This window comes from Eurypyga helias, unplaced genomic scaffold (genome assembly GCF_000690775.1).
Source record: "Eurypyga helias isolate BGI_N326 unplaced genomic scaffold, ASM69077v1 scaffold9048, whole genome shotgun sequence".
Taxonomy (NCBI): domain Eukaryota; kingdom Metazoa; phylum Chordata; class Aves; order Eurypygiformes; family Eurypygidae; genus Eurypyga; species Eurypyga helias.
In genome coordinates this window covers 26,993-53,510 of record NW_010268903.1, presented here as the reverse complement: position 1 = coordinate 53,510, position 26,518 = coordinate 26,993, and the positions used below count along the sequence as shown (strand labels likewise).

Here is a 26,518-nt window from a genome sequence, read left to right as displayed (position 1 = left end):
CCCTACACACTCTTCCTAATGAATGCCCTGCCCATTGAATGATAAAACTCAACATACAAATTAAATCTGTGCTCACTTACTGCAGCTTATAGTCTGTGTGAGAAAACTCATGGAAGATGGAAGCATAGTTTTGAACCCCTTAGTCTTGTCATTATCAACTGTGCATTATTTTCCAACTAATGTTTTAGACATCTTTGAGGATATAGATGTCAGTTTTTAACTGGCCAAATAAGAACTAGGTATCTAAATCCATTTTGATGGTCAAGGGCAATCACTTAGACCTGGCAAGTTTTAAAATAAAATGGTAACCCCTAGTTAGGTTTTCAGAGATGTCTTAAGCAGTCAGTGTGAATCAGGCTCTGATTTTGACTACCATGTTGTGCTCTCAAAGAGACTTAGACAAATACTTCTGCTCTGAATCTTCACTGCCTTAGGTCACTTTGATCACTGTTGAACTGTTCTTCCTTGCCAAGAGAAAGACAATTACAGGCATGCAAAGAAGAACCTGGAGAATTGAAAGTAAAAAGCTGAAGTGCCTATGAAGCTGATCACATTCAGTGTTGGAAAGCCACTTAATTGGGGTTTGAAGTCTTGGGTGCTTCTCCTTTAAACATCCAAATATTTTGTTGGGTCTGATGCATTCAAACTGACTGAAGACTGGTGTGCTGATTGGGGCACTGTTGTTGAGAATATAACGCGGTGATGCAGTGAACAGTGTCAGTGTCAAGAGCTCAGAAATATTCGTGACCTTCAGGAAACAAATCAACAAGATCAGCAGTATACGTTACTGTAATTTGTCTGCCAAGAATAAGGGAGTAGTGTCATGCATGGATAAACAAGTAGATGAAATCCTTGAGAAGTTTCCTACCAATAGCATGTCCTGCAGAAGATGCCATGCTTGGGGCATTGCTGATTTCCTCTTAATTCACTAGTTTTTCTCTTTTCAAATAATCAAGTTCATTTTCTTCTGGAGAGATGGCAGACAACTGAGTTCCAAGAGTGCTTACAGTGTGCAGATAACAAATACCATTCATTAAATGTCAAAAGAAGAGAGCAGAATAGCAAGGTGCTCCTTTCTGGGCGGAGTGCAAAGATGCTTCTCATTTAGCTGACGTACATATCACATCACAAGCTGCTAGCTGTTGTCCACACTGCTATGTGCTTCTGCTTGACTCCAACAATGGGTTTGTTTCATGGGCTGCATTTTTCATCCCATCGTATTACTGTGACATGTTACAGTACTATAAGGAAGTGACATGATGTTATGCTCTATAATGCTAGAAACTGATCTTGCAGAGCTAAGAAATAATTTCCTAAGGGGAAGAAGCTTACGGATGTTTGAAAGTACATGAACTAATCTCTGGGAAATATGTTATAGACAGCAATTGTGCTGTGGCTGTAGGATGGATTAGATGATCTAGTAGGTCTGTTCCATCATGAGTGCCTCATCAGTTTGGGATTATATAATATGAAAAAACTTAAAGGGATACTGTCAAGTAGTTCATGTTTTCCCTCCTTTCTTTCCTGTTAAAAACTGGTGGGGAAAATGTCTTCCAAGTTACAGGTATTTTTTTTTTCTTCTAAATCCACCACTGCTTGTAAGGATTTTTGTTTATAACAAGCGATAGCTGCTCTTCATGCTTGACTATACACAGTATTTTTGTTCTGCCACTACAAAGCCAGCCAGCCAGCAGAGGGGGGACAAGTTAACTAATAAATCCCGTTCCTAGAACTGTGCTGGTAGCTGTGATGACACTAATTGCAAACAAGTAAGTGTTTTTTAAGTAAGACAGGCTCACAGTAGCTTATTGGTCCATGAAAGGAGCAGAAGGAACAAAACAGGTAGGAAAACCACATATTACTGCTGAAAAGAACATATTAAATAACAAGGGTAAGTGGAACAACAGGCACAAATCAGTATGAAAATACTTGACAGTGTCCCTTTAAGGGAGAATGTGGTTGCCTGCAGGTTGGTCTTCTCTGAAAAGTGGAGATCAAAGACAGATAAAGGAGATAGATCCAGACAAAGGAGCAATGTAGCCTTGGTTTAAGTCAGTTAAAATAATCACATTTGTGCTATGAGAGGGCTTTTTTATAAAATTGTTTTAAAATATATTTATAGATTTTGACTTTATGCCCTATCATAATTACCTGAGTTTTTGTTTGGGTATTTTAAAGGTATTTTTCATAGCAATCTGATCAAAAAATAGCATTGAAGGATGAAAGGATGCATTTGTGACTAAAACTTCATAATCAAATGGAAAATATTCACAATTCACAATGATTTATCCATGAACTTATAATATTGGTTGACATTCATAAAACTGTGATGCCACAGAGGAAACTGTGATGTCATAGAGGAGAATCCCAGCTTTTAAATAAGTAAGGAAAAGACAGAAAGGGAGAGAAAAGCAAGCTTAGAGTTCAGAAAACAAATGGCAATAATTTCAGGTACATAAGCCACCCCCTCCCTTTTCCTGAATACATGACTTCTAAGTCTCCCAACTGATTGTGTGGGTCACAGCCAAAGATTCTGAATTTCACATTTTGCTTCTATTCAGTGTCACATATGCAGGTAGCTTAGTCAAAGGGTACCTTGATTTTCTTCATGTTGTATTGTGTTGTGACTTGGAGCAGCCTGGTCTAGTGGAGGGTGTCCCTGCCCATGTCAGGGAGGTTGGAACTAGATGGTCTTTAAGGTCCCTTTCAACCCAAACCGTTCGGTGATTCTATGAAGAACCTAACAATCAGAATCCTCATTTATATTGAGGAAAAAAAAAATTAAAAAATCCCACAGCTTTAACCATTGGTTATAAAAATCAGCAACCTAACCATTTCTTCCCACTGTGTAAAAAGCATCTTAAAAAGATGCTCTGTGCTTCCTGTCCTAGGATAATTAGTCAGAACTGTGAAGCCATTTTCAAGTCTGATTTCTCTTTGGCCCAAAATGCAAACCAGACTGGTCTTCCGAAGTCAGGTTCTTACTTTTTTTCATTTTTGTAGGAAGCATATAAAATCACTTTTTGATGAGGAGTTTAGTTTTCTCAGACTGTGTAGTGCTGCAATCCACTGTTCTGGAAATTCGAACTGAGGAAATACGGTTGAACAGAAAAATCACCAGTTGAAAGCTTGTCATATGTTTTGTCATCAAATATATATATATAAAGGCATTTTATCCTTGTAAAAACTAATGTTACCTCACTTTCACATTTTATATTATTTATAGTGATTATTTAGTTCTATTCATAGTCGAGGCACATTCTGCCAGGCATTCCACATGGGTACAGTCCCAGTGAAAATGCTAGAAGCTGTACACCTATTTCTAAGGGTACACGTGCTTCTAAGATCGGAACTCATCTGCTAGTATGCCAGATTAGGAGCATAGCTTCTGCTTGGGTGGATATGTTCAGGTTACTTGTTAACATTGCCAGGAATGTTGTCCTCAAAGTCTTGAGGACTTTGTTGTGGTTTCCAGTTTAATGACTGTGCAATCTTGAAATGACTTAATACCAATTTAGAATTTATTTTTCCTTTTTCCCCTCTAAAGTGATTTTTCATTTGAATCACTTATGGTTATATATAAGCTACCATGAAAAATGCAGAAAATCTAGACCTCTGGATAACAAGATATGAAATGTATGGTGTAAGAAAATGACCCTGTTCACAGCGTGCCTGCTGCACACTCACACAGGGCTCACCAAGCTGCCTTTCTGACAGCATAGCTGGAAAGCTCCTCACGAGCAGCACTTGTTGTGGCAACTGCTCAGAAATCTTTGTGGAAGTGCAAGATCCACAGACACGGCAGTGAGGAGAATCAACTCACAGCTGTGGAATGAGTGTTTTCTAATGGTGCAAATGAAACTAGGAAAAAAACAGCATGCCTGTCTTGCTGGAAATACATTTGCTTTGTGCTTGTCATTTAACAGCCTTGGTTATGAGAACAGAATCATTTCAGTACCACAGAGAATACGTATCTGTACAGCTCTAACACTTTATATCACAAAATTTATGATCCCATTAAATTATCATGTTTTTCCTGTACTCTTCCTAATCTGTGTTTTCATTTTTCAGTCTTTTCCTGTCTTTCATTTTGATAGGCACAAATTTATGTATGTTTCTGGGGTCTTATTGTTCCTTTTAGTCTAATGATCTGTGCCGTCCCTGAACTTCTCAGAGCTTTGGGAAGGCCCAGGAGTGCTTGCGGTATCACATTTATAGCTCTGAAAACTATATTATTCTTTATCCTTGCAGATGTTTTTTAGAGGTTTATAAGAGGCTTTGGTTTTTGTTACAACTTTATTACACACACCAGCTCTTATGGTTATATAAGATGCAGCTCTAGAGCTGCTTATGGAATTTGGCAATAGTTTTCTATGCTGCTGTACACAGTATGGACAATCCTCTGTTTTTTGGTTTGTACTCTTATATGACATCTGTCTATGCATGTTGCAAGACCAGTTGCTAGATCCAGCACACTAGGTAGGTTATCTACGTGTCACTCGGTGAACAAATGAATGCAGTCTGCACCTCCCAGGTCCCAGTGTGTTTCTTCTGTGAATTATTTTGCAGCAGTGTTCGTTACCTGTATTGGAAGTTTTAAAAGACTTGTTGATATTTGATGGTGTGTGTGTTTTTTCTGTAGATCTTTTCTATTAGTGCCATTGTTGACCAATTACCACCTGTTTCAAATCCATTTATATGCTGCAAATGAGTATACTTGTGCCAAATCAAATAATTCTTTGCCTATTACTTGTTGTATATGGCAAAATCTGTAGTCTACAATGTATAAATTAATATTGATTTTTTTTATGATCAGTGTTACATCACTCAAGTTTAATATTATTTATTATTAATTCCTTCCATTTGTAATCAGAGCACATTCTGTCAGGCATCCCAACATTTCCTGGTTACAATGCTTTCTTTTACTTAAGTAACTCCAAATTAAATTCTAAATGGCCAATAGAATGTTTGTGTTACATTAAATGAAGACAAAGTTGTGTAATAAAATATATAGGCTTTTTTCTTTTTCTTCTTTTTTTCCTGTGATATGGTAAGTTCTGAATTCAAAACCAAAGAATTATATAAACTTCATATGTGCTACCCAGCACAGACCATTTGAAACAGAATCTTGTCAACAAGCTTAAGTATTGGGTTTCTTGTTTGCTGGAGATCTGCTTTCCTTTTTCTTTCAAATGACTCAGTGAACAAGCAGGTGCTACACAAACTCTATACCAAACACAGTCTTCTGATGAAGCATTACGCTGTAAAATCTGGAAAAAAAATTAAAAACTTAGGCAGAGTTTTCATTCTTTCAACAGTCTACAATACAAAACAATGAGCTTTCTGTAGGTAATAGGAAGAATTAAGTCAATGTAAGAATTGCAAATGTACCTCAATAAAAATTACCACTTTTAGTTAATCAGTTTTCTTGTTGACTTGATTGTGAATGTGAGAAGCTCAATCATTATATAGGAACATTCTCTTGATTAGCTGAATTTAAACCACAGAGGTGCAGAAGATTGTTAGTACAAAGGCTTATGATGTTTGTAACAATAACAGTTCTTAATTCATCAGTAAGTAAAACATTCAAAATTTAGATAGGCCTATGATAGGAAAAAACCCAACAAAATTATTGAAAGAAAAATCCCATTAATACTCATATTTAAAGCAGTAGCCAGTCTTGAATGGATGAAAAAGGTCACAATATTAAATAAAATTAAACACAAGGAAAGAAATCTGTAAATTCGTTTGTTTAATACTTATGATTTCTTTGTCTTTCCTCTGCTCCACCCCAGCCCCTGTGTTTTTTGTGCTTAGGCATTTTTAATAGCACTTTTGCTATATTTCATTATCTTACATTGTTATCAGCTGGTTGCCAGTACGTTAATGTGTGTTAATGGTTGCTATGGCAATTATCAGTGCATTAGTCTAATTGTATATCATCGAAAAGAAGATATATAACAGTTATTCCAAACTTATGTTTCATATTTTTAAAGACTGTATTTCATAGTATCTTTTGGAAATACACTGCTTCAGAGGAAATTATTTGTCTTATGAACTTTCCAAGACAAACAATTAAATCCATGGTGTTTAATCTCTGATACTAATATGAATATTCTTATATCAAATAATAATTCCTTATGAAATTTACTTAAACATGTTTGGTCCATTCTGCTCTGGAAGCAGTCCTTTTTTACATCTACCAAATTAAATATTGGAAAAAGGGAGATGTCAACTTCGGTGTTTGGAATAAATATGGAAAGTAGTCCCCTCTAATGGGCCTTGTGTTGGCCTTGTCACTGTTCTTCCCTCTGAATATAACAAGAGCTGGTATGGTGTAGTAATTTGTGTCGCCAGCAATGCATTATCTTTATCTTTTTGTCAGCCATTTGAGCACATAGATAATGCTTGTCCTGTAATATTTCTTCTCCTGGAAGGATCACTGGTAGGACCAGATTTCATCAAGCTAATAACTGCACTTTAATATTGTGCTGGTTTTAGTTGGGATAGAGTTAATTTACTCACCATGAGCAAGAGCAAAAGGCAGATAGCCTTGTATTAAAGGCATTTAAAGGACAACAAAAGATGCTTGCAAGTATTTGTCAGAATGGATGTACCATTTCTTTTCTGCCTGCAAATGTAGAATGAAAACCACATACTTTATTTTATAGCATTACAGTTCTACTTTTAAGAAGTAAGGTATTTTCAGTGTAGGCACTGTTGTCTAAAGTAGTAGGCATTATTTTGGCATTTCTTAGTAGGTCGAACCAATCATAAAATCCTCTCCGTACCTTCGTTATTTGTACCCACTAGAACAAACAGTAAATTGTTGGTGTGGTGTGTTTTCTTTTTTGTTTGTTTTGTTTTGTTTGTTTTTGTTTTGGGTGGGTTTTTTTTAAATATATTTCCCGTCCTTTTTTTTTTTTTTTTTTTTTTACATGAGATATTAGGAAGAACATGGCGAGTTCTTTGTATGGTTTCTCTCACTGCCAACAAATGCTGACAAGATGTGAGAAGAAAGTGTTGACAAGAAAATGATTCTATTAGTCACTAAAAATTATATTAGCCATATAACTAATCTAGTTAAACAATGTTTTTAAATAAGATAAATTTGCACTAGAGGAAAAACTGATCGATACTGTGTTAATAAACTTAAAATACAAAGATTAAACTTTGCCATTTTGTTAATTTCAGCTGGAGGAGAGATTAGGTTAAATTACCTATTACGAAAGTTCTGCACATAAAGCACATTCATAATATTCTTAGAAGACCTTATGTTTTGGAACAATACATGTTTTAAGTATTTAACATAGTAAGGCATAAGTTTATTAGCTCATTTATTAATTAGTATTGCATGTATTTATTAATATTTTTACTAGTATTGTTTTGTTCTTTTGTTTATATCTTGTTTATTCTTTGCTTTTTTTATATATCTTGTTTAGTGCTTTGATTAATAAAACCCAATATGTAGTACAGTAAGGTCTCTGAGCTTTAGTTATGTACTAGCTGCTTCTTATGGTAGCTGCTTCATAAACAGTGCACAAAATATAATGCCTTTGATTCTTCAGTCAAACTCTGCATTTATTCTTGTTCTTGTTGTTTGTATTGTTATCTTATTAAGTAAATTTGGTGGAAAATGAAAGCAGGTATAAGCCACACAGTTTCATTTGTTTGTGTATTACTTGCTTTTTTAGTAAATTCAGTTGTTACTGAATTTCTAGACTATTGCAACTTTGAATCATTGCTGTATTTGCCATTCCATGATTTCAGTTGGTATAAATAGTAATTTTTATACTGATGCTATAGTATAATTTTTTCTTTAAGACAGGAAGGTTTCTGAAATTGAACTGATTTTTCATGCCTATGCAGGATGTGAAGAATCGACGAAATCCTCGCCTTGTACCTTATGCTCTTTTGGATGATCGGACAAAGAAGTCAAACAAAGACAGTCTCCGGGAAGCAGTCCGTACCCTTCTAGGCTATGGTTACAACCTGGAAGCTCCCGATCAAGATCATGGTAATTAATTTTGTTGTTTTGCTCTTTTTCTCTCTCTCTCTCTCTCAAAAAAAAAAAAAAAAAAACCAACCAAAAAACAAAAAAACAAACAACTTAGACTATTGCACTCCACTACTGAATTTGCGTCCAGCAAAACAATTTGGATAGGTACTGTGTCTGCACAACTAATAGGTGCTTTTCTCTATCTTGTTATTTATATTTCCCTTTGATCTTACTTTCCTTATTGTTTCCTTTTCTTGTCTTATGTCCTCAAACAAAACGAAACATTTTCACATTTTGAATCAGCGATACAATTTCTCTGTATCTCATACACTTCCTTTCACTGTTCATTTTGTAGATTTGATAGTTCAGATGAATCAAAATGAAAAGCTTAAGCAATTTATATCAGGACTGTATATACTAGGAGATATGAGCCTAAAATACAGAAAATCAGGAAAACATGTTTATCATCTTGCTTGATATATTGTCTTATGCCAGGTAATAAAATGTATGGTCACATTATAAGTATGCATAAATAAGTTCCCAAATCTAAAATCAAGTTTTTATTTACAAACTTTCAAATTAGTACTATACTTGGTATTTCAAGACAGAATAGAAAAATTGCTAAGAAAAAAATCGTATGCAAATGCAGTAAATGTGAATTTTATATTCCTACAGTTTTAACTGTAAATAATGAAAAATTCTACATTTCATGCAGAATCTTATATTTAAACAGTTAAAGCTACAAGCTGAAGTTTTCAAAGACTACGATCCAAATGTCTGTGAATCTCAAACTGCAGTCTGGAATTATTTTGTTAGAACATTTAAGCTTCCTGGATTTTTTTGGGTCTTTGTAGTTTAACAGACTATAAGTAAATTTTAACTAAATTCTTACAAATGTGGATTTGTTTGGGTGTGGTTCTTTTTTTTTTTTAATTGCATCATTGCCAGATTGCATATTTTATTGGTACTGCAGGCAGTATTTTCAGCCTATATATAGCTTGAGTTTGAGACATCCTAAAGAGAAGAAAATGGAAACCTATGTAAAATCTTAATAAAGAAGTTTTTTAAAAACAGTACATAACAGTTGCCTCAGTAACTACAGAATATAAAATGTTAAGGAAGTAAAAGAAATTAGGAGACATAATGTACAAATAAATTAAATTCTCCTAGATTTTGTCTTTTAAGTCAAGAGTTTTCTGTCATGCTGAGATCAAGCTGTAAGACAGAATGCAAGAGGAATATTCTTCGTGCTAACTGCACATACAGGAAGGAAATTGTGATAGATATAAACCCTCAGGAACAATATTCTAGAAATTCACTTGGAGGTATGGAAATATGGAATAATCAAATCCAAATTGAAACTTACATTCTTATAATCTCGGCAAACTGTAGACACATTTCTCAAATTTTCCAAACTTTATTCAATCAGTATACTGATTCCTGCTTTATATGAGATAGTGTTGTTAAAGTTGGACTTACTTGGGCCATAGACCTTCTGTAAAGCATTTTCCTAGAAGGTCTAACTCATACCCAAAGTATACACAGGCATCCTGCCATTTCAATTTCTCTCCAAAGCACATACATGCTCTGTTCCTCAGATTTTATAAGAGGCTGCTATGAAATTACACTTTTTAAATGCAAGGCATCACTGGTAACCCTGAGTGTTTAACAAGGCTGTATTGCTGAATGGGCCAAAGAATGCTTCCTGGTGGAGTAGATTGCGTTGGTTGGTGGCAAGATGCTGTGGTCTTACTGTTAAAACTGCCTATACCTAGTCTAGAGAGTTTAAGGCTGCTGTATAATCTTGTAGTTTCTTCCCCGCCCACTGTGGGAAGGAGATGCTGCATAGAGAGACTGACTGAACATGGCTTCTGCTTGGTTCTGAGAAGGTGGGTTGGCTGGTATAGGAGACTTCTGCCGTTTTGTGAAGGTAAAGGGTCTGTCTAGTGATGTAGGGTGAGAGGGGGAGAAGGCATGTTCGTTTTCTGCAATATTCTCCGAATCCCACTGAACAGTATTAATCCCCTTTCCTCATTTACGGCTCCGAGAATGATGTGTCCCTGCCTTTCCTTGGGAATGCACTGCTGGAGTTTTTATTTTTTCTTTATGACCCTTGAGATAGTTTTGTGAATGGAGTTACTAAGGGAATGTGAAGAACGCAGTTGTGATTCTAGCATCTGAAAGGTGTCATCAATCCTGTTGCAAAATTCCCAGAGGAAAGGACCTGCAGAACAGTGTCCTACAAAGTGGTCTTTCTTAAAGACTGGAATTGAAATCAGCAAAAGATTTTTATAGTAACTTCTGGGATTTAGATTTTACAGTTTATAAGCCTCTCAAGTTTTTGAGATGCATAAAACATCTCATAGGGATCCCCTTTCATCAGCCAGAATCCATACTGTTATTAAAGGATTTAGAGCCCTCTAGTGGTGTTCTGTATCTCTGTTCATAAATTTTGTTTTAAACATTGATTTACAAAGCTCTACAGCATCATTTTTTGTGCTCTTTTATTATTATCATTATTACTTACTGGTCTCCCACAGCAGCTGTATTTTTGAGGTTGCTTAGAATCTAGAAAGCATTAGGTTACTTATGTCTAAAAAGACAAATTCCCATGCTTTCTGGTGGCTCATCTGTATAGGTGAGGTACTGAGGATCTTCAGAGTTTTTTTTAAGCCATTAATTGTGTAGACAATCAAAGAGAAAATTCTACTGATGAAGAATTTTGTGACAAAGGGTTCAGAGTTGCTTACAGTAAACTTAATGAGCCTGATGTAACTCAAGTCAAGCATTTGGCGGCATGAGAAGTGATAATAAGTTTTGAGGGTCATGAGTTTATAAACTATTCAGATAGTACTTGAAATGTGGACCTTGATGTAGCTGAGAAAATGAGAGAAAAGGAAAGTTTCTTAATATGGTCTAACAAACAGATAGGTAGGTGCAAACATTTGAGTTTATAACAAACTCTACAAGAGGAGGGAATTATCATGATGAGACTGGAATACTGAGTTTTCAAAGGCTGTGCAGGCTTTAATACCATGCAAATTTGTGGGAAAAGAACCAGAATATTTTAAGCATTCTTTTTCATAATCTGAGAAAGAGTCAGAGTGATCCCCGAGTCATGTGATTTGATTAATGGAAAGAAAACTATAAAATACCAGAGAATTGAGTAGTTTCAAATTAAGCAAGAATGGTCATGGGTTTGATTCAGCATTATTTCTTGTGCTTTGTGAAATGGTTTACATCTTTTCAAAGTGTTAATTTTGTCATTGCAAGCTACCTTATGGTTTGAATTGATAGTGAGGTCCTGGGAAGAAGTGGCAGAAACAGACTGTAGGACAGTGTAGTAAAGAGGAAACGTTGCGAGAGCTATATAGGTACCCACAGTGCAAGGTTGTACTTGAAGCTTTTTTAGCAGAAGATACTACAAAAGAAAATGTGCCAAGTAGTGGAAGAAGATAGGATTGAAAGTGTTTAAAAGGATGTTAGGATTGGCTATCTCCAAGGCACCATGTAGGCTCATGAGTACTAGTATTCAAGTAATATTTGTGAGTAAATGTTCTTAAGGCAATTTTGGAGAACATTTTCCGTAGGTAGTAGGTGGATGCCACATAGCTATAGATGAAGCAATAGAAGCATTTTTTCAAGACAGTATGTTCAGTGCAGTGAGGGAAAGAAAAATGGAGGAGTAGGTGAGTCAGAGATTTGTGATTTTGAGTGTGACAGACAAAAGTACAGTACTATTGGAACAGATTGATCTGGAATGGTTGTTGGGATATCACATGAAAAGTGTGGAAGTGGGAGCAAAGGAGTGGGTTAAGCCACAGGACACCTGGGATGGATAGATGGAGAGCTGGATCAGAGCTTAGAGATCCAAGTCCAAAACTTTATTGATGTTAGTTGTCAAGAAAAAATGAGAAAATAGATTTCTTATATGATTCAAAGCAGTACATATGCCAGCATACTTTTTCTCCCTTTAAAGATCTTTGCTTATACATTCCACAAATGTTAAAAGCAGAAATGTGAGGCATAATCTAAACTTGTTTCTACTGCTGTTATGGAGCAAACAGAATATGTTTTACACTTATGTTTTTACGCTTCCCTTGATGTTTCTTTTCTTTCTCTCAAGCAGCCCAGTAACAACCCAACTTAACTTTTTTCCAGTATTTTTATGCCCTTATTCTTTTGTGGAGTAGGAGAATCAGTGAATACATTTAGAAGGAATAAGTTGGATGTGTCAAAGTTTAACATTAGCCTCCTTTGAAACCCTTGGTGTAGCCTTTCGGTCTTTGAGAAAAGATACTTAAAATTACCTGACAAAGAGCGTATTTTAACTTGAACACTCTTAAACTAGCTTGTTGTGAATCACTTGCAATTAAGAGAATTGTGGAATGAAGCATAGTAAGCTATGATAAGATAACCACATCATGCTACAGATATTTAACCAAATCAATGAAAGCTTTTGTTTTCACACAGTTGTTAATTTGTTACACCCTATTTCACTAGATAAGAAATGTGAACAAACTTTTTCTTCATCTCAGCTTGTCAATTGGCAAATAGTAACTTTGAAGTGAGAAATGGCAGTTTTCAAGGCACTGTGAGATAGTCTGAGAGAGAATAAAGGAGGAATAAAGGAAAGAATCAATGCAATTCAAACTTGGCATCTTGTTATTTCACTAACTAAATAGTATTTCGTAAATAGCTCCTTGGCTGTGACTAGGTTTTCCTTTGTTCTTTAACAGTAACTTACCTTGCCTTGCCTTGAACACGACTTGCCTTGAACACGACTTTTATGCCCTTCTTAAGGGCATCTTTATTCTTTCCAGACTTGCTGCCCTTAATCTTGACAGAAGTTAATATATTTTTTTCATGAAGCAGGAATATAATTACTTTGGGATTTTTGTTGTTGTTAAAGCTTCATGCAAATCTTCCTTTCATGATTCCTATCCTCATTTTCCATTGCTTTGGCAAAAAAAATCTACATCGTAACCTTACTTCTATTTTTTATGATAATAACTAAAAATACAGTAATGAATTTTTAAAACAAGAACATACCTAAGAAGTCTGACTTTTAAAATATAAATTAGAAGATTAGATGTTGAATTGATTACAGTCTCTAAGTAAAGAAGATGTCTTGGTAGAATAATCTTGCCTCAAAGACAAACATGTCTTTTATTGTGATTGGAAGGATTAATTTAGTCTGTATTTTCTTGGAGTTTGTATGTTTGGTGTTTTTGTGTTGTTTAAAATAACTAACAGCCCAATTCACAGAATCACAGAACCTTTGAGGTTGGGAAGGACCTCTTGAGATTATCTGGTCAAATAGGGCCAGCTAAAGCAGGTTGTCCAGGACCATGTCCATATGGGGTTTGATTGGCTACAAGAATGGAGCCTTCTCAACAGCCCTGGTAACCTGTGGTAGAGACCCTCACAGGAAAAAGTGTTTTTCTGTGTTCAGATGACATTTCATGTTTTTTATCTTGTGTCCATTGCCTGTTGTCCTGTTACTGGGCACCACTATGAAGAGTCTGGCTCACTCCACTCCCTCCCACCAGGTATTTATATTTGTAAATAAGATTCTGTCCTGAGCCTTCTCTTCTCCAGGCTGAACAGTCTTATCTCTCTCTGCCTTTCCTCCCAAGAAAAACATTCCATTCCCTTACTCAACTTTGCGGCCCTAAATCGGTCCACTAAATCGGTCTTTCTTGCACTGGGGAGCCCAGAACTGGACTCAGTGCTCCAGATGTGGCCTCACTAGTTAGTACCAAGTTGAGGGGAAGAACCACCTTCCTTTCCCTTATGCAGTCCGGGATGCTTCTGTCCAGGATGCTTCTGTCCAGGATGCTTCTTTGATGCGAGGCTACGTTACTGGCTTATTTTCCACTTGTGTACTAGGACCCCCAGGTCCTTTTCTGCCAAGCTGGTTTCCAGCTGCTTAGCCCCAGTAGAATGTGTTGCCTGGGGTGCAGTCCTCCCCAGGTGCAGGACTATGTTTACACTTGTTGAACTTGCTGAGATTACTCTCAGCCCAATTCTCCAGCCTGTGGAGGTCCCTCTGAATGGCAGTACAACTGCTGCGTTAGCTGCTTTTTCCAATTTTGTGTCATCTGGAGACTTGCTGTGGGTGTTTCCATTTTCAAGGTCGTAAATGAAGATATTACACAGCATTGGCGTTAATACCCGTGTAGATCCTAGTACCCCTGGAGTATTCCACTATAGCACCCATATCTGCCTGCGTATCTTAACCCATACATTCTGCACTGGCTTCTGAACAATCGCAAAGCAGTTCTCTATGCATTCCAGCTGCTCTCTCACAACTCTTCCTCATAACCTTCCCAGCCTGTCCTTCCTACAGGCCAGGTATCCATTTATCATAATACTCCAGTCATGTGAGTTATCCCACTCTGTTTCTGTGATCCCAGTGAGAATCACAGCCCTGTAAGGCTGTTCTGCAGGCACTTTGTAATTTGCATGCCTATGCTCAAGGGATTCGTTTGCCTTTTGTTTTCACTGCCTTTGTTTTGACAGTAGTTGAATGCAGTACATTATCTGTTGAGGTTTTTTTCTTCACTTTTTAATATTTTTAAATCTTGCAGCAATGAGACTGGATGTGTGCAGTGGGATAATGGAAAAATTCAGGATCTTCCGCACAGAAAAGACTTATGCGGTGAAGGCTGGGAAGTGGTACTTTGAGTTTGAGGCAGTTACTTCAGGAGATATGAGGGTTGGCTGGACCAGGCCTGGTTGTCTGCCAGATCAGGAACTTGGCTCGGATGAAGAAGCTTTTGTTTTTGATGGCTTTAAGGTTTGTATAAGTTTATCTGTAATGATATGAATGATTGTAAAACTTACTATTTTGTATCTTATTCCATGTGTCATTGCCTTCAACTTCACTGCCTTCTCTTCTCTCATTTATGTTTTATGCAATGATTTCTTTCTCTCTTTGAGGACCTGGGTGGAATAAGGAGGATGAATGTCACCTGAAAAATTAATTAGCAGGGTTTGGTATTTCTATAATTTTTTTCACAGCTTCACAGTTTTTGTACAGTACATATAAAGCATTGAAAAGGTGACTTACTCGAATTCAAAATACTGGTAAAGCTGTAATTAGCTATGAATCATTTCCTTAAATTTTTACTCTGTTGTTCTCTATATAAGAAGTGCCATTAGGGAATAAATACAGTTAAGATTATTAGCAGTACATGTTTTTGGCAAACTTTGTTGCAAGTTTTTTGTATGAACATAAAAGTTACAAAGACTATACCGCGGTTTTCATGGAAATCCTTACAATTTAGGGTAAATTAAGTATTACAGAACCAGTAATTTTTGATCAATTTTAAGCTTGCATGAGACAATAACAGATTGAAACCTAGTAGTAAAAATATATAGGAAAACAAACAATTTAATGTTATTGATTTTTAACAGAATAGATTAAATGACTCATTAAAGTTTTTTATTTCTAGTATGAAGGCAAGTGCAATTGCTATCCAAACTGTAATTGCTATTAAGGCTACTGATGACTCATGTCAAAATGTTTCTTGTGTCTGATGTTGGAATTAATTTTCTTTATTACTATTACAGTATGTAACAGGAATCAACAGTATTTCTGGATGTTCCTGGTCAGATCAAGCTCTCAAGCTGTATTTCATTCATGTTGGAATTTAATTTCTTAGTCTTGTATTACATGAGAAGAGCCCTTAAAAGGAGAACTGAGAAGTTGTTTTTCGTAAAATATCTGATAACCTTAAGTAAACTATTGAAGTCCTGTGGCTTTATTAGAATAGCTGTGTAGTAGTTTGCCTTCTGAAACTTAGGTTTTGACCTTTAGGTCTCAATCCACAAATCTATGTTGTTGTCTTTTATTATGGTGGGTTCTCTCCTTGGTTGGAAAAGCTTTTGACCTTCAGGATACACATTAAGGCCCATTTGTTTTGTAGGATTTTCAGGATGGATACAGAGGATAAAAATCTACTTGTGATAGAATGTATGAGTAGGGAACCTATTTGTTATTAACACTACTTTGTTTTATGTGTGTTGCATTACTTCTTAATAGATGTTAATTTATTTGAATTCCAGTCCAAGACCCCATTCAGAGCCTTTTCAGTCTTTGACTTGAAGGTCAGTCATATGAATCATTAATCATGCCCTCAGCTACTCTGGAATCTATCACAGGCTCAGAGAACCTGTCCCATCTACATACGATTCTGTTCCTTCCAAAATCTGTTATGACAGGAAATTTAATATTTTTTGTACACAACATTTTTAGTATTAAATTTAAAGGAAACAATAAAGTTTGTGTGCCAGCAATGAATTTATAGACTACTAAACTAAATAAAAGCAATTGCTTAGAAGAAGTTTGTGAAGCAGCTATTTAACACTGTAACTGATAGCATAATATTTTCGTTACAAGTTTTTTGTGGAGCTTCTGCAGAAAAATAAGCCATGCTCTTACTTGTTACTAAAATGTTGAAATAGCAATTTTCCCTGTCAGCTCACTTTGAAATGTCTTACAATACTGATGTGAGGGGTGCTTGCAGGAGTTAATTGTTCGATTTCCATTCTCAAAGTCAACTTGAAGTACTCACAGGCATTGTTTTCGAATGATGTGCTGTGAAAGTGTTAATTTCAGTGCTGTCTTAATTGAGAGGGCTAATTATTAGTTGTACCAGTAAGGAAGAGAGAAACACATACATTGTACTATTACTCTTTGAAATTCTTTTAAATCTTTTTCAGGCACAGCGGTGGCATCAAGGTAATGAGCATTTTGGCCGCTCTTGGTTGGCAGGAGACGTTGTTGGATGTATGGTTGACATGAATGAGCACACTATGATGTTCACCTTAAATGGTGAAATCCTGCTTGATGACTCAGGTTCAGAACTTGCATTCAAGGACTTCGATGTTGGTGATGGTAAGTACTGTAATATATCGTGCTGTTAGTTTGCTGCTGTTGCCCAGTTTTCCTCTGGCTTCCCTTTAACATGGTGTGCTTTTTGTTTCTTCTCCTCTTGTCCCCCCGTCCCACCTTCCTCTCTCCAGGGAACTAGCCCTTGTCCTTTTCTCTATTTCATTAGTATCAAGCCTTTGGAAAGGTGTGCTGGGTGTGAGGATGAGGCAAGGCCTTTTTCTGTGGTGAACTTTGCAGCCAACTTTTGTGATCAGATCTTTTAGCTGTTTTGCTGGGATGTGTCTGGAGTTGCGAATTCAAGACCTTTAACGTTTCATGTGCACTGCAGCAGGTTACCATATGGTATGACAGAATCATACAATGAATGACAGAATCATTTGTGTTGGAAGGGACCTTTGAAGATCATCTAGTCCAATGCCCCTGCCATGGGCAGGGACATAAAATTTTATCTAGATCAAGTACTGAAATACTACCCAAGTTCTGACAAATTAGTGAGAACATGTGGTAGGGAGTTTAAGCCAGCTTTAAGGTTTTGTTTTAGCTCTGGGAGGAGAAATGACACCTGATCCAGGGGAAAGCCAGCTGGTACAAAGTTAGCTTCCAGAACTCTTTACTTAATTCTAAACCAGCAGGTTGAGTTTTGTGCCTGTTGTTGTTGTGTTCTTGGTGCCGCCTTCAGAGTCCACAAGCAGATTTTAGTTTACCAAGCCATATCTTATGAAATTGCAAAAGATGGCAAAAATTAGGGGTTGTGTCAGGTGCCAGACTGATTCTGTGCCACTAAAGTATTTTTGTTTATAAATTTAATTGCATACTTGTGTGCAAATATGTACACAAAGGGTAAGAGACTACATTAATGTAGGCAACTGCCTAAAATTTCTGAACTGTGGTTAATGTAAAAAAAATATTTTAAGCTTTAATTGTTCCCTTTTATTTGTTGTCAGTACGTGTATTCTGTAATATATATGTATTTGTTAAATAATACATATGTGTCTGAGATACCTTTTTTGAGGAATAAAAGCTGCAAATGATGCTTTTGGGTTACTGATCTCTGTTCCAGGAGAAATATGAATGTCATACCTATTAATTAGATAGCTCCCTGCTTGAATTCTAATGGCTTTATGTTCATCTATATTTCAGAGTATTTTACTTTGAGGAGCGCTTTGGGAAAGTTTGTTGTTCTTCCTTTGCCGTACCATAGGAATTAGGAATAATTTTATTTTATTTAAAACGAGGTAATTGCCACCAATTTTATAGACTCATGCCTGTTACTTTGCTGCCTTCAGATTTCCATGATAACATGATGAGGGAAAGGGATCTGTGAATTTGTTTACTGTTGGTGGTCTCACATATAATGATCCTGGTGCCATTAAATTGTAATTGTTTTCCAGTTATTAGGCAGTATAATCCAATTGAAGAGTGAAGGATTCTGAGAGAAACTGGAACTCTAAATTCTGAGGGTATCCTGTTTGACCACTACTTTGATTTCAGAGTTGATGGGTTTTCACAGTACTTGTTTCTGGCTGCAGGTTCAGATTTCAACAGATTTCTGTGGAGTCTGAAACTGCTAAAGTAGTTCCCAGTTTGACATTGAGCCCAAAGGCTTCGGTAACCCTGTCAAAGAGTTAAGGTCAGTGTCAAGCCTCTCAGATTTTTCACAATATCCTTTTAATTCACATTAAGTTCCTCTAGTGTTGTGTTTGTAGAAAAGAACTTGCCTTTGAAACAACATCTTGTATTCTGTTTTCCAAGAAATATGCTGATTGATCTGAGATTCAATAACTTCAGATCAATATTTGTAAATATTATGGGTATTTCATAAACAGTTTGGGGAGGCATCTGTATGTATGCATGTATATATACAAACAGATGTAGGAAATACCCAGATTAAATATGACTTTTATAGAGCTTTAATTTTTTTGTGGGTTGGTTTCAGTTTGGTTATGTTAATGGCTCTTGCTTAAGAGCATTGAGGCCTTTCTGCAGGCCTCTTCTATTGGTGAATCTTGTGCATGCCATGTGCTGCTGCAGAAAGAGACCTTTCATTTTAGAAAAAAAGACAGAATTTCTGGTTGGAGCCCAGTGTCCTGCTTTGGGGGATGTAGTCTGACTATAAATCAGCCTTGTAGTTTTAATTCACTTAGAAACAGCGAGAAGGGAATATGGTGCTCTGCCAGCTTATTGATAAGGCTCATGTGCTACACCTTAGGTTGTACTACCAAAAAGAGCAACCCTTTGGGATTAGTGCAAGTGAATTTGTGAGATACCATCTCAGTAGTAAAATTGTTAAACACAATTGCAAATTATTATGCATTTGTGTAAGAGAAGTTTTTACACTGTAGGTATGAAAAAGGACACTGTGCAAACCAGATTTTGTTTTGTCAACTCCTGATCTCTGTGAGCATGAACTGTTTGTTGTGAGTGTTTGACAGTTGGAGTCAGGAGGTTCATCCTGTATTCTCAAAAGTAGGGAACGTTATAAAGAATATTGCAGTCCTGTGCTTTTGCTGTGTGACACACAATGCTAAAAAGTTACTTTTCTGGTGATAGTGTTGAAGTCTTTCTACTTGTTTTGCTATTTCATACAGTAAAATACCCTCATGATATTTGCCATTGGCAAATCAGTGCAGAATTTCACCGGAGGTGGAAGTAATGCTTACATGATTAGGACTGGAATTGGTACTTATATCCCATTTAGACAGAGCCACAGTAACTGTATAATTACAGTTACTTGCAGGAGTTAGCTACATGTACAGTACTGTTCTGGCAACAATGAAATCTGTATTGGTGAGCGAGATTGTCATCTTGATTCCATATTGGCTACAGTTACAGGGTTGATGGAAAATACTAGGTTGAGTAAAAACATCAGTGAGAGTTTTACCTGTGTAGGAATTTTGTTCTGGGTTTCTTTGTTTTCTATAGGGAATCTTGCAAATACTAATTTACATTTCATTTGTGTGTGTAAAACATTTGCTTCATATCTAAGAATGAATTTAACTGTGAGCTCTGCTTTTTCTGAGCTCACAGGAAAATGCATAGGTAGAAAAATTAACAGTTTATGTACATTCTGTTTAGGAATGGCTAATATTAGTAATATTTTACATATTTTCAATATTTCTGCTTGACCTAGTTTTGTGTCATGTATACATCTCAGTCTTCATGAACAAGAGTTGATTGTCTTTTCTTGGATTTTGGACTACATCTAATTATCTAACCAGCTTTTTCCATTACGTACGCTTACTGAATTCTCCTGATAACGTCAGCTGCCACTGCTTTTTTGTTGTTTTATAAAGCAATTTATTAACTGTTTTATTTGAGGGCTCTAATAAGAAGGAACTGGCTGTGTGTTTATTCTCAAGGTGCTGGAGATAGAACTTGCTACTGCCTTTTATGAAATATTTGCACTGTGCAAAACCATAAAACAATTGTTCTTATATAATAAGTATAGACATATATATATATGATGTGTTTTTTTGGTGGTGTTCCCCTGTTCCCCCCTGGCCCCCTCCCCCTTTCTCACATGAAGGTCTCCAAACGCTTTTTATATCAACGTGATCTTTTATCATGCTATGTGACAGATAATTCAACAGCATTACTGTCAGGTGTATAAGGAAGTTCTTCCCTCTGTTTTGAAGCTTGTTACCAAACAGTTTCTTTGGTCATAATTGTGTTTAAGAGAGATATTGAAAAATCATTTACTTTTCATCTTCTCTGTGCCACTCATGACATGGGTATGTATTATACCCCCTTAATTTTTTTTCTTTTTTGAGACTAAAGTAACCGAATTTCTTGTTGCTGATAAGAAAGCAGTTTCATATATGTGTTGGCCATTTTCAGATTTATTGTGTCCTTTTTGAGATGTGGAAAGCAAAACTCTTCATGAGATTCTAAATGTGGGTGTCATACATCCTGGAACCATCTGAAAATATTTTACATCAATAAGGACTGGACATTAAATTGAGGTGATTCAGAAAGACAAAGCACATGCTGGAAGCTGAATATACCTATGTGGTCTATATAAGCAAATCTTATGTAATTTTTGGTTACTATTGTGAGGTTTCAGGCTGTCACAACTGTTTCTGTGAAAATTCATTATCAAGCAACTTGATGTCCACAGAAGGTTGTTACTGTTATCAAGAAATTAGCTGAGATTTGTAAATATATTAAAAATAGAATTTTGATTTTTGACTTTGCTTTAAAACTTTTGTAACAGCTTATGGATTCCTTTAACACAGCAGAGACCCTAGCAAATTCTCACTCTTAGAGCTTCAGGGGTTTACCACAGCATATACCTTTATATGCAAATATAGCTTTCTTATGATGCTTTCTTGTGATGTGTTTATAATAGGGTTTTGGTTCATTTAGCGCTGGAAAATACTGTTTTTATTATTGGCAGTCATTGGATTTGCACTAGCAGAATGGACATAAATCATGTTCTCTAAATCATCTGTGTTATCTGAGAAGTTGATGCCTTGTGATTTAAGGGCCTTGATGGGAAGATAAAAATCTGAACTTGAACTTACGACTAATAGTGTATGTCCTTAAATTTATCATGCCTAATACACACAGTGATTTCCAATCTTGTGTGTATGTAATAATAAAATCTTCAAAAGGTGGTTCTGAAGGCTAATATTTTACCTGGTGAGTAGTCATTTCTGTAGATAGCGCTTTGGAGTTTGTTTTTGTCTATAAAGAACATACAATAACAGGTATTCTGCCCCTTCATGCCTAATACACACAGTGATAACCAATCTTGTGTGTATGTAATAAAATCTTCAAAAGGTGGTTCTGAAGGCTAATATTTTACCTGGTGAGTAGTCATTTCTGTAGATAGCACTTTGGAGTTTTTGTCTGTAAAGAACATACAATAACAGGTAATCTGCCCCTTTTTAAAATTATTATTACGATTATTATTTTTTTATAGGGGCAGCCTAAAGAGCAGCTCAGAACTAGCTGTATTTTATCCTTAACAACATTCAATACCTTGTACATTCACTTGAGCCAGCAGCATTGATCAGAGCTTCATGTTTCTTGTTGATACAAAAGAAAACATTTTGTTAATAGCTAGGTCAAGTGATTCGACAAAGTGGTCTGGAGCTGTGGAAATTCAAAAACCAGGATGAAAAGGCACAGAAGAAAAAAAAAAGAGATTTTCGTCTGTTTTTAGACTTTGATGCTGAACCTGAGGAAAAAAAACCTGAACAGTGATTTAGAAAGTGCAGAGGGGTCACAAATGAGTTCCTTGTGCTAGCAAAACAGTAAGAGAGCAGATTCATACAAGTGTGAAACTGACTCAAAAGTAAAACCAAAAAACCCAGCCCAAACCGCAGAACAAACGTCAGCTGTCATTCCCCAGAGCCACAGAGTGGAAATTTTTAAATGAATTTTTTTTTTCCCCCCAAACGTACAGCACGCATTTGGTGAACATTTGTTGTATTTTTTTGCTTCTGTTGCTGTATGGACAAGCACTATATTACTTTTAAAGTAATTTTTGAGGTTCTCTCAAAACACACTGACTGATGGAATTTTAGCAGGAATACCAAAAATAGTAAGACTTGGAGTACAGTTGTCAGCACTCTACCAGCTTAGCAGAGAGATTAACAAAGAGCTGGTGGTCAGGGTCCTGGAAGCACTCTTAGGTCTCTATGAAGTAAACTCAGAACTGCATGAAGAGATCCGTAGCTGTTAGAGAGTGGGTGTGGGTTGTTGTTCTTTGGTTTTTTTTTTTCTTTCTCCTCAGAATGATATTTGAGATAGAGCACTTAGTGACATGCAAGAGGTGATGTGCTGTTGACGACTGTTTTCATTTGTACTGTTTGTTTTTTGGATTTTTTTTTTTCCCCCTCAAATTATTTATAACTGGGTTATGGAAGAGAACAGTTCTCTGATGTTCATAATGTACAACCAATGTGTTCTTTCATCTTGTTTTAAGGATTTCTACCTGTGTGCAGCCTGGGCCCATCTCAAGTTGGAAGAATGAACTTCGGAAAAGATGTCAGCACTCTAAAATATTTCACTATCTGTGGCTTACAGGAAGGGTATGAACCCTTTGCTGTTAATACAAACAGAGATATCACTATTTGGCTGAGTAAAAGGCTCCCTCAGTTTCTACCAGTGCCACAAAATCATGAACATATTGAGGTCTGTGATCATATTAAAATGTTTCTAGACAATTCTTCCATGAACGTGTTTGAATTATGTTTCTACTTTTGCACTTCTAGACAAGGTTTTTAATGTGATACATTGACTCAGTTTTGGAAGAGCCTTGCACCTGTTACAGATTTCTTGCATTCAGTGCAGTTGCAAATAATGTAATTATTTGGTGGATAGCATTTATCTTATCTGTGAAATCTGTCATATGTGTGTATGTGAGATTCTTGGAGACAAATTCTACAAGATGTCCTCATTAAGAGCTCTTTGTGCATTGGGAGCTATGTTTGTAAATAACTTTCAGAAAATGGGCATTTCTACGTAACATGTAGCATTTGTTCTGGTGCATACACTTCGTGAAATTATTTTTCTGTAACTTATTGGATTTGATTTTAATAAATATTTAGTAGCCAATTATGTCAACACTTATGTCCCAATCAGTTGTGCATCTTGACGGAACTGAATTCATGTCTTGTAAGTCTGCCATGAAGTCCTTCTGAAATGGATGAAACAAGAACTCTTTTTCAGCAGACGTGCATATCTCACTGTAGTACTTAAGAAGTAATTTGTGCTCCTGCATATGTACATGTATGCTCTATACTAGTTGGTTTTCGTTGTTCTGGGCAGGGTAGTATTTATTTTGCAAAGACTTATGGTGAAAAGGTCATTCCTTTGTGTGTGGCTTTTTTTTGTTTAATACCACAACAACTGCTTCCACTATTTACAGTACCTATTTCCCCTTAAAAGATCAGCAGATGATTATAATGCATTTGACCATTGACAGCATACCTTTGCAAGTTTTGCAAATCATGGATGCTTATTCGAGAAATAAGTTGAATATTTACAAGGGTGAAAAGTCATCGGCTTCAGACCAACTACATTTTTGCGTTTCATAGGTGATGAGAATTGATGGCACCATAGACAGCTGCCCCTGCCTGAAGGTTACGCAGAAGTCCTTTGGTTCACAGAACAGTAAAACAGACGTCATGTTTTTTCGATTAAGCATGCCCATTGAATGTGCTGAGGTGTTCTCCAGATCAGCTGCAGGAGGGTTGCCAGGCTCTGGTCTTTATGGCCCGAAGAATGACTTGGAGGATTATGATGCTGATTCTGATTTTGAGGTTCTAATGAAAACTGCTCATGGTCATCTAGTTCCTGACCGGACAGAAAGAGAAAAAGATGCCACAAAACCAGAGTTAAACAACCATAAAGACTATAGTCAAGAAAAGCCTTCACGTCTTAAACAAAGGTTAGTAGCACATTTGGCTTGGCTTTTCCTATTTATTTATTATTATACCTCATGCAATATATAGATTAAAATTAATCAGAAAACTGAAAACATTTTTAAACCTATCAGAAACCTATCATTTGGTTTATTGTGAAGGCTTTTGTGGTCATTCCGTGAAATGCACTCTAAAACCATGGAGATCCATTCTGACAGCACTAGTAGGTCTTCAAAGTGACATGGAATGTTTTTTTCATATGGCTTCCAAAAAGCTGAAGGTGTTAGATAATCTTTATCTAGAAATGCATATTATCTTATCTCACTAAAATAATCTCTTCTTCTAAAAGAATGTTCTGTAGCTGATGGATTAGTTATCCCTAAATTTTCTTAGAGAATCAGGAGTAGAACAGCTAACCTGATCACACTGAGGAGATGAAAACACTGTGCTGTTACCCAGACAATACTATGGCAGCTTTCCATTCTTTTTGTGCTTTTCTTTACCAAACTTGGTTTGTTAAATATTTCATATGCATAATAAATCAGACCATATGGATGGTATTTTTGAATGCATGAAGGTCATTTAAGGTTCCACTTTCTTCCAAAGTGACAAAGGTGTTTAACAGTCTGCTAATTTTTTAAGTAATGTGGTTTTAGTTTCCAAGAAACTTTCAAATATATAGTTTAATCTCAAAATTCATTTCAGTGCTTATAAAAAATAACCCCGTGTCTTTCTCTTTTCTGAAGAATTTATTTTGTTTTGATCTACATGAAAGTAATAAACTAGCTAGTGTTATCTTTTAATAATTCCTATGTATTTAAGGCTAGCACAGTAAATACCATGTATTTAGGGATCATGTACAAATGTAAAATTCCTTTGTGTATTTATATTGATATATTGAGCATATCATACATATTTTGATTTTACTTATTTTATTACAGATTTATGCTCAGGAGGACAAAACCAGATTATAGCACGAGTCACTCTGCACGGCTTACTGAGGATGTGCTAGCAGATGATAGGGATGACTATGATTATTTGATGCAAACTTCCACGGTATCGTAACATCGGATTGGTATTTTAGCTGCTTGCTTTTTCTTTTTTTTTTTTTTTTTTTAATAACTACAAGCTTTTGCTTGTAAGAATTTCAGAAACACTGTAACTTCCAGGCAAAGTTTTTAATCTCAATCAATGTCTGTTGTAGTCCTATACTACTGAGGTTGAGATCGCTAGGTTTCATTTTCTTTTGACTTGACTGTCAGTCTAAAACAATTTCCATACAGAAAACTTAATTGATTCAATTTTTGAATCTACTGTAGATAATGCCAAACATAAAATAGGAAGAATAAGTAGTTCTAGAATAATGGGATAAATAGGAAAAGTGCATGAAATTAAGACATCAGTGTTCAGGACCATTTGAAAACATCTATACTCGTTTTACTCAGCATTTACTTAATGGAATTTTGAGCAAAATTTTTGTGCAGGTTTTGTGCACTTTTATCTGACAAGATCAGCTCCATAAGCACTTCCTCTTCAGTGTTCAAAGGAAAAATACTTCTCTTCTAGATGTATTCTGCTTTTTTCTAAAAGATACTAGGTACTAGAAACGGAGTCACCTACAGTATAAAAATCGTAGCTACGGTACAAAAATATCCCACAATACAAGTGTGTAAACTGCATCTTTAATCTTTTCCATTTTTTGTTTTAACATACATATTTTGTGGCTGTATTTTGATTTGTATTTATATTCCTTTGTTGCTTTGCTTATGATTGCTCTTGAACAAGCCTATGCTACTTCTGAAGAGATGACTTATTTTCAGATTTTAGAGCAACAAATTAATACTGAATCAAACTGATACACCGGAAACCCAATACTAACATTTGCTGACATTTTTTTTTTATTGACAGTACTATTATTCAGTGAGAATATTTCCTGGTCAAGAACCTGCTAATGTCTGGGTGGGCTGGATTACATCTGACTTTCACCAGTATGACACAAGCTTTGACTTGGACAGAGTGCGTACTGTCACAGTTACACTGGGAGATGAAAAAGGGAAGGTTCACGAGAGGTTGGTTACAATTTTCTTAAAAAGATACATATTTTATACCCATAAAAGCAACTAAAATTTTATAAACTCTAAATTCACCCTCTTTAATGTAATTGGGTTGATGTTTAAAAAAAAAAAAAGTAATTGTTTGTGAAGAAACTGGGGTAATAATCTAATCAAATCAATGGACACTGAA

At 35.9% G+C, this 26,518-nt stretch overlaps 1 protein-coding gene across 1 annotated transcript in view; it reads left to right on the top strand.

Moving 5' to 3' along the window:
- RYR2 (ryanodine receptor 2 (cardiac)) overlaps positions 1-26,518 on the top strand; it is a gene marked incomplete at both ends in the record, with an annotated part of 65,457 nt that overhangs the window by 14,792 nt on the left and 24,147 nt on the right. The window contains 7 exons of the mRNA XM_010157909.1: positions 7,870-8,017; positions 14,593-14,801; positions 16,730-16,904; positions 22,834-23,042; positions 23,948-24,300; positions 25,216-25,330; positions 26,183-26,343. Of these exons, the coding sequence (XP_010156211.1) occupies positions 7,870-8,017; positions 14,593-14,801; positions 16,730-16,904; positions 22,834-23,042; positions 23,948-24,300; positions 25,216-25,330; positions 26,183-26,343 (1,370 nt within the window). The remainder of the gene's footprint in view (positions 1-7,869; positions 8,018-14,592; positions 14,802-16,729; positions 16,905-22,833; positions 23,043-23,947; positions 24,301-25,215; positions 25,331-26,182; positions 26,344-26,518) is intronic.